This window comes from Sinocyclocheilus anshuiensis, unplaced genomic scaffold (genome assembly GCF_001515605.1).
Source record: "Sinocyclocheilus anshuiensis isolate Anshui unplaced genomic scaffold, SAMN03320099.WGS_v1.1 scaffold222, whole genome shotgun sequence".
Lineage (NCBI taxonomy): Eukaryota > Metazoa > Chordata > Actinopteri > Cypriniformes > Cyprinidae > Sinocyclocheilus > Sinocyclocheilus anshuiensis.
The window spans coordinates 251,930-261,310 of record NW_015542408.1 but is presented as its reverse complement, the minus strand read 5'-3'; the positions used below and the strand labels follow the sequence as shown (position 1 = coordinate 261,310).

The window sequence follows — 9,381 nt, the reverse complement described above, 5'->3', positions numbered from 1 at the left end:
AGCATGACGTATGGGGTCAGCGTTGCGCATGCGCCGGTGCGTCTCGTGAAAACCAACGTTTGTTTACAGGATCAAAAGAAGCAAAGTTTCCTTACTTTAGCAAAGGAAAACCAGTCTCCTCTTGGCTTATATCGAAATCCTCCGACATTCTTCTTTACAAATCCTCGTTTTGTACTTCTAATTAGTGACCATTGTTTTGTTTCGATCTCTCCGCGTGCGTCACTTCTGAGCCGCGCATGCGCAAAGCTGACCTCATACGTCATTCACCCGGAACTGCTTCCGTTTAAAACAGTGAGGGCAAGCTAGATTCAAGTGATTATTACGTTTTGAATATGGATATTTTTCTTACAAAAACGCATCGATTTGCTACAGGAGGCCTTTGTTCACCCCCCGGAGCTGTGTGAGACACTTTTTTTTGTGGAAGGGTGCTTTTTATTTCACGTCATTTGAACCAAAGCACTGCAACACCCGCTGAGTACAACGATAGAGCTTGAAAGATCAAAGACAATTTTTAATATAACTCCGACTGGATTCGTCTGAAAGAAGAAAGTCATATACACCTAGGATGACTTGAGGGTGAGTAATTTATGGGCTAATTTAAATGTTTGGGTGAACTAACCCTTTAAAGCCATTTTGTGTGAAATAGTGGGGGGTAACTAGTGTAACCACCTGTTATGCTGAATTGTTGGATTTGGTGACCATGCTATATATCTTCAACATCAGACTAAAATTCTTTCTTTCTGTTTTACAGTACCACTGATTTATTTCACACATCTATTTCACCACAGCATTTCAACAAACACGGTCTTCACCCCACCGTGCTCACAGTAGTGTGCATGAATGCCAGGCATATTCTCCCACAAACATTTACTGGACAAGTGATCTCTAATCACAGATTTCTTTCATCTGCGTTCAGTGTTAAACACAGATTCTTTTCTTAAAAATCCTATGAACATTCAGTGCGATCCCTCTCTGTTTACCGTCCAATGCCAAATAAAAACTTATGTTTCAAATGAAACTTATGTTTCTGATTTTAATGTTGCAACTGCTGGGGTTATACATACTTCTTAATAAAGATTGCAGATTGACTCTGAATGTAATATATCCATGTCTATGTTCTTTAGGTTTTCCATCAATGTGATGTGGGTAAGAAAGGTTATTTGTCCAGAGAAGATCTTAAGATAGCGGTGATCATGCTTTTTGGATACAAGCCATCAAAGGTAGGCTACAGAACATAATCAGAATCACTTGCTTGATATTTTCCAATATATACATTTACTCTCTTTAACTGATACCCGCTTTGTTCTGAAATTCTATTCTGGGGTCAGTTGCATAAACTTAGCCTCTATGTTAAGACTGTCTTAGGGTGTGTTCACACTGAATTAAAAAAATTATGGCCAGTCTTAAAGAAACAAATGAGATGTCTTAACTTTTAAGACTAGTCTATGCAACCGGCCCCTGCTGGGATGTTGACTAACTTTGCAGAGTTGCCAGGATTTCACAAGAAAACCCGCCCAATCGCTACTCAAAACTAGCCCAAAACTAGCCCAATCACGTTTCGAGGGGGCCCCCAGTTAAAAAAAAAGCGTTCCAGGGGGGAAAATACAAGTTTTTGGCGGGGTTCCCCTACTAAAATTCGCATTCCAGGGGATAAATATCATGTTATTGTAGTCGCTTCAACCCGCGGACATAAAAAACAACCCTTGGCAACAGTGTTAAAGGGGTCATATGATGTTGCTAAAAAGAACATCCCAGGATCAGGAAACAGTCCGCCATAAAATGCGATGCACACATCTGAATATTTGGGTTGAACTGTTCTGGAACAGTGTTGTAAATACAACTTAACCACTGATTTCTAGTCGTGTCCTCTTTTGGAAGGCCAAACAAAGTATTTTCGCAACGAAAAACAGTGTCTTCACAACATGGCGGTGGCAGCAACAATAAAGTTATGCCTTCTTTCTTTGCATGAACATTTGGGCGGCGTTATGCAAATCTTGGGTTTAAACCAGGCATTTTAGGAGGGCGTGGACCAGTCTTAACTTTTATAAAGAATATCTCTTTGGGTTTGAGACTTTAGTCTTTGCAACTTCAGGGATCTTGTCTATTCACGAACAGCTTGTAACACTCCAAAGAGAAAGGAAAACTTGAAATCGCATCATATGACCCCTTTAAAGTAGCCCAATTCCGCGGGAAAACCGCGGACTTGGCAACACTGTAGCTTTGATTCCCTGAATGAATCGTTCTTTTGATTTGGATCTTCTCTGCGTTGAATCGATTCACATAACGTTAACCGGTTTGAACGATTCTTTCGTTCAGGAATCGGACGGACTGAAATCAATCCGAGTCGTTCTAGTGCCAACAAATCACGATAGTGTTGAATAAATAAATAAGTAAAAACTGTTTTTATGTAACCTCAAATAACCTCGGTTCCTCAGCGATTCGCTAGGACGACACACCCAGGATCACATGACCAAAACGGTACAATTATTCCCTCGAAGTAACCATTGCATATAGATATGACATATGTAGCATTGCTGTTCGTTTATTGCCTTGTAGAAAAGGGGCATCATGTGGGGATTATGATGCTTACCTTTTGGTTTGGAACAACCATTCACATATTTTTCCGGAGTACAGTTCAAGTGCGAAAAAAGCCCTTTGGAAATCACCTACCATCTAATGCAGACATTTGTGGTTTTGTGAGTGAGCAAAAGTGAGTAATAGTAAAAGATTTTGGTATCGAGGATTTGACTGCTACAGCTAAATGTGAGTTACTTCAAACAATGTTAGAATATTAAACGTACTAGAAATAAGTTTACGATTGCAACACAATATGCGCATGCGCAACGCGCAACTTGCCGCCTTTTTTATGCCGATAACTGCCAGAAGTGGATCGATCTCATTTTATCGGACTGTCAGATAATCAAAACAGTTTTACTGAGTGAAAACATGATTTCAATACTTATAGTCACAACTATTTGTGTGTGAAGTATAGCCTACATATATTTATGATTTTAAGCTGAAAGGGATTGGAGATTTTTTTATTTATTTACAGTTTTGCTTAATATTTGTAGTTTGTTTATATATTTTTGTTATAATTTAACATTAATTTTGTATTTTCTCTTGTAGTCAGAGACAAATATCTTGATGGAGAATGGCGCTGACTGTCCAGGTAAGGACATAGTAACTGTTACATGTCGTCATATTGAATTACTGCATCACAGTTTGCTGTACAGTTGTACACATGCCAGTGCTGTGTATTTGAGTGTTTTGCGATTCACCTTCAGCAGACGCTCAACCCACATTGATGTGCAGTCTAAAATTATATTCACAATTTCGCTCCTGATTTATTTTTCTATGTGGAAAACCACATTTTATACCACTCAGGCAAAGTGAAAGGAAAAGGAGCTTGACTTAGATACTGTGTAATCTTTTTACACATTGCCAGTAATGAAATCCTGACAAACAGCGGTAAATAATGTTGCCGTGAAATGCATACAGGATTTCTACAGGCCCTTTTGACAGACACTGAGGAAAATGGGGGTTTGGCAGGACAGCATTTTGAGGGAGACATTAAATGGTTGAAGACCTAGATTAGTAAGTAATTTGTTTCTTGTTTTGTCCCACAAGCAAATTGCTTTTGTATGCTGCCCTGTGGGAAAGCAGAAGATAATCTAATTAAAGTGGCATGCTTTGTGTGATGAAATATTCCACCATCAAATCTTGCTCAGAGCAAATGGTGAATTAAATTGCCCCTCTTTTGAATTTCATGTGATTACTAAATTAGTGACGGTCGGGAGGAGAGGGTTGCTGGTGGTGATGTGGGAGGCTTGACTAGACTCAGTAGTGAAATGCTTTGGCAGGCTCATCGCACGGAAAAGAGGCCACTTAAGGCTTCAGAGCTACACAGTGTTCACAATACCACTGCCACTTGCCTAGCCCACTCACCCCCTTGCCACTGTCCTTTTCTTTATCTCACTCTCTTCCGTCTCTTTTCACTAGCGAAATAAGCGAGAAACGGAGGAAAGGTCACACAGCTAGCTATCTTCTAATTGCGATTTCTAGTGCCTCTATTTTTAGCACAGAGGCATGAAAGCTTCAGGATGTGAGATGTTGTTGATTCAGAAATTCCTCCACAATGGTAACTGATGGATATTTACATAACATTTACATTTACATTTAGTCATTTAGCAGACGCTTTTATCCAAAGAGACTTACAAACGAGAACAATGGAAGCAATCAAAATCAACAAAAGAGCAATGATATACAAGTGCTATAACAAGTCTCAGTTAGCTTAACTCAGTACACGTAGCAAGGGTTATTTAAATAATATAATAAATAAAAAGAAAACCGATAGAATAGAAAAAGAATAGAGCAAGCTAGTGTTAGAGGTCTTTTTTGCTTTTGTTAATTGTATAATAAATGAAAAGAAAACAGATAGAATACAAAAAGATTAGAAAGCTAGTGTTATTTTTATTTTTTTTATAAAGAAAACAAGCACCAAATGAATAGAGTGCAAGTGGTTTTTTTAAAGAATAGAATTAGAATATTATTGTTATATTTAATAACAGATGTTTATTTTTGGCCTTTTTTTGTGTTAGGGATACTCGCCTTGCCTCCATGAGCGCCACAGGTTAATGTGACAGAGCAACCACTACACCATGGCTTTGAATAGTTGGAGTAGTTTTAGTTTATTGATTAATAAGTTGTTTGCATTTGTCTGTAGCATTTTTATAGGAATACTTAGGCCCAATCCCAATCCCAATTCTATTTTATACCCCTTCCCCTTGTCCCTTGAAACAGAGTGGGGTGAAAATATTCCCCTAAGAATTGGGACACCACTACTACACCGTTACACGTCATCATACGTTGTCTAGCTCCTACAATACACACACCTATACTGGTGTGCTGGTGTGCATTAGAGCCTTTAATTACTGTTCTATATTAATGCGCTGCTTACTGAAACACACACACACACACACACACACACACACACACAGTATATCAGAGATTGCGCAGCTCACACATCCAGGAGCAAAGAAACTTGTCAGTGCTGCTCCACGACTTTTATTAATAACAGTTTAAATACTGAATCGCTACATTATATGTTCCAGCAATGAGAGGATAAAATCGCTGTTTTTGAAGTAAACTCACTATAAAAGTGAAAAGCACAGACGCGCATACACGCAACTTTCATCTCTTTCTCTCTCTCTCTGTCTTGCTCTCTCTCTCTCTCGCATTGGCAATATTTGAGAAAAGGGTTTAGCGATTTTTAATTATTGGGGGGCTAGCCCCCCTCAATGTCAATGGTGGTTATCGCCCTGATCAGAAATGAAAATATGTTGTGGCACTATCGTGCAGTCTGTAATGATATGACGTTAGCAAACTTTAGCGATTTTTTGCAAACATTTCTTTGAGTAACATGACCGTAAATATGAACTCACGATTGTAACATAAAACAAATGATTACTTTTCGTTAAAATCTTTATTAATGCCAAAAATGCTTACATTTATGTGTCTTTTTGTTCGCTCGGGCAGCCATGTTGCCGCTGAAGCCGGTTTACGCTGAGATAATTCATACCCCTTCGTTTGAAGTGTGGTCCCGAAAAATCTTCGTTTGAAGGGCTATCTGGCCCTTCCCCTTACCCCTTACCCCTACCCCTCCAACCAAAAGAGAATTGAGACACCCCTACCCCTTCACGTGAATGTGCGAAACGGAGGGGTAGGGGAAAGGGGAAGGGCTAAGGGGTAGAATTGGGATTGGGCCTTATAGGTATTTTAAATTTTTGGTGTGGTAAAAACTCTTATGCAGGTAAATACCATTTTGTGGTGACCATTATGATTCATGAAGAAGTGCTAAATTATTGACATTTCAGTGTGGCACATATTTCCTGCTATTCTTGTCTTTTATCAAAATATCAATTTATATTAATTTATTATTAGTCAGATAATCAATATTGACCATAATTTTTGTTTAATCTGTACATCCCTGCATAAATAGCCAGCATTTGTTGAGAACACTAGAGGAAAACTCAGAAAATGTCGAAGCCCTATGTATTGAACTGCATTCAGATTCATGCAAATGTAAACATGGGCTCTTCCCAGGCTTTGTATGACAAATATTTGATTATGATGGCACTTGATTTGAAAAGCCCAGACAAATGCTTGACTAACCAGAATCACACAGTAGATTAGATCTTAAGGCTTAGATTTTGTTTTTGATTCTCCAAAAAACTTCTTATATTTAGGCTGGTTATGCAACATTAAGCATCCATGCAGTGTTGTATTTCAGCTTCCACCCTGGGCTGGATGGCTCAGGGATAGTCCGAAGTGAAAAGGGAGGAAAGAGCACATCAAATCAGAGAAGTCCATGATTTTAAATAGGAGCTCTAGGCGAGAACACTGTTGCCAATTTCCCTGTGTGTGTGTGTGTGTGTGTGTGTGTGTGTGTGTAAGTCAGGCAGTGGTCTGTTCTGCTGAATGAGTCACGCAAAAGAGGAGAGAAGATGTGAGGATCAGAGGGAAGGGGAGGGCAGTGAGAAGAAAACCAATTGAAAAAATAAGAGCATAGTAAGACCCCAAGGTAGTGAAGATTGTAGAGAGGCAGAAATTAAGAAAGGGTTGGGAACTTGGGAAGGACGTACAGACCACCCAGTTGACACATCCTTGACTGATGGGCTCTGTATCACAGTGAATGTCAGTCAGCCCTGATCTGGCTTCCTGCACCAGCATTGTTTAAAGGCACGAGGGAAACAGAGAGAGAGATGGGTTTTAAAGAGGACTGCACAGCTCTTCGTCTTTTATTTGTTGCCAAACATGCTGTCTGGGTTATACGTAAGCCTGTGCACTTCTTTTTTTTGTTAGAGAGTGTAAGGGTATTAAAAACTGAACTAGGTAGATGCATTGTGCGTCTATAATACTTTTATAAATTCATTCAAATATGTAGGTTAAGTAATAGATTTTCATGGCTATGTGATGATAACAGAAACAGATATCGCTTATGTAGTGTTTAAAATCTCTGTAGGCCAAAGTTGTCCTAATTCTATCAACATTTGGCAGCACACTTTAAAGTCAACATGAAATGAAAATTTCCTCGTCTATTTTTTAAATGCATGTTATTGATCTTATTGTGAATAATTCATCCATGCATGTTTCATCGCCCTACATTTTAAATTTTCGATAATTTTTGGACTTTTAAGATTTGGACAATTATGAAAACATCGGTATGTATCTTGTACTTCACCATTTGTGCTACAGATATACAGTATGTGATGCCTCAAATCATGCAGCTTGAGAAGAGGTGTGCTATTACTTTTCTAAGCAATCAGATGTGTGATTTTTCAGACAAAAAAGGAGGGAAGGAGGGAGGCGTGTCATATCTAGGGACCAGAATATCATAGAAACTTGATGTTGGGATTTTTCACATGGACTAGTGAGCAACCAACTAGCAACTAAAACCCATCCAGAACACATTAATGACCACATAGCAGAACCATGATAATCACTCTAACGTTGTGGTTGTGTTTCTTCTAGTCAAGCACCACTCATGTTTTCTTCAGAAAGAGGTACAAATCTGCTTACTAACTTGTTTTTTATAAAAAACAGTCCTTTCTGTGTTCATGTAGTATTCTTTTATCACTTGGCGTGAGATTCTCAAAGGACAGATTACAGCGTATGTTTTGGTATGACTCGAAGTGCAGTGGAGCCATCACATCTGTCCTTGGATCTCTTAATTAATGTATTCTTTTCCCAGTAGAGGTTTATCCCCCAGTTTCTCAGCCATCACTGTCAGCGTAGCCCACCCAGATCTCCTCGCCAGACGCCCTCTGTGTGTTTGGTGTTTCACGAGAATGCTGTCTAGAACTCCCCAGCCTACCTTTTTCATCTCAATAACAGCACTCAGAGAAAAAATTACTACCCTGCAGGCAAGAGGGAAAGATATTACTCCTTTAAACACAGTGCTTTCAGATGACTGTCATGTAAAGGAAGAGCATGCACTTCAGACGAGAGCTTTGTAATAAACCCAGTATTCTATCTCTCCCTCTCTATCTCTGAAAGGGGTCCCACTGGAGCGGTTTGTGTCTCTCATGGAGAGGAAGATGTCAGCAGAAGATCCATATGAGAAGACGAGGCAGATCTTCAGTGCATTTGATGTACACTGTATGTTCCTCCTCTTTCTCTATGCGTTCTGCATGTTTTAACACTTTTGCTTCAATACATTTGAGTTGATAGAAAATTAGACTGGTGATATATCTGCTTGCAGACCTCATGATCTTTATTTTGTGGAAATGCTAAAGAATAGCGTATCAGTTAAAAAACCTGTGCAGTCTTTTTGCACCTGTGCAAATTATTTTGGGATTGTCTTCTGTGCAAGTACAAGGCATATGGCATTTGGGGGGGAAGTCGTGGCCTAATGGTTAGAGAGTCGGACTCGTAACCCAAAGGTTGCGGGTTCGAGTCTCGTACCGGCAGGGATTGTAGGTGGGGGAGTGAATATACAGCGCTCTCTCCCACCGTCAATACCACGACTGAGGTTCCCTTGAGCAAGGCACAGAGTCCCCAACTGCTCCCCGGGCGCCGCAGCAAAAAAATGGCTGCCCACTGCTCCGGGTGTGTGTTCATAGTGTGTGTGTGTTCACTGCTGTGTGTGTGCACTTTGGATTAAATGCAGAGCACTAATTCCAAGTATGGGTCACCATACTTGGCCACATGTCACTTCACTTTCACTTTCACTTCACTTTCATATGCACACTAAATGTGGGGTTTTAGCTGAGCTAAACAAAACAGTGCAAGCGACAAGTACTAAGGTGGTTATAAATATTCATTTAAATTCAATTCAAGTTTATTTGTATAGCGCTTTTCATGATACAAATCGTTGCAAAGTAACTTTACAGCAAATTAAGTTTCTACAATATTTAGTGGTAGCTTATCAGTGGTGACTGTCAGTTAATGTACATATGGCAGAAATGTACGGAAAAATCAATTAAAGACGTAATCAAACAGACGATGAACACTATTAACAGCAATTATTATATGATGCAATCAAATTTATAGCAAAATGTGGTAGTTCTGTATGTTGTTTCAGGGTTGGCATCATCTGAGGTCCTCTGAGGGGGACCTTTTTTCCCTTTTTTTAATGCCAGAAGGCCTTAATCAGGACATGTATATGTATATGTATATGTATATGTATATGATTCAAAATGTTGGGGTTGATAAGATTTTCTAATGTTCTCTTATGGTCACCAAGGTTACATTTACTGGTAAAAAAAAATACAGTAAAACAGTAATATTGTGAAATTTACAATAATTGTTATTCATGTGATCAAAGCTGTATTTTCAGCATCATTACTCCAGTCTTCAGTGTCACATGATCCTTCAGAAATC

The 9,381-nt window shown here is 39.2% G+C and overlaps 1 protein-coding gene across 2 annotated transcripts in view; it reads left to right on the top strand.

Annotated features, from left to right (window-relative positions):
- LOC107693110 (EF-hand calcium-binding domain-containing protein 11-like) overlaps positions 1–9,381 on the top strand; it is a 79,769-nt gene that overhangs the window by 4,026 nt on the left and 66,362 nt on the right. For both annotated transcript variants that reach the window (XM_016492365.1, XM_016492364.1), the window contains exons 2-4: positions 1,125–1,220; positions 3,127–3,169; positions 8,056–8,157. In XM_016492365.1, the coding sequence (XP_016347851.1) occupies positions 1,125–1,220; positions 3,127–3,169; positions 8,056–8,157 (241 nt within the window). The remainder of the gene's footprint in view (positions 1–1,124; positions 1,221–3,126; positions 3,170–8,055; positions 8,158–9,381) is intronic.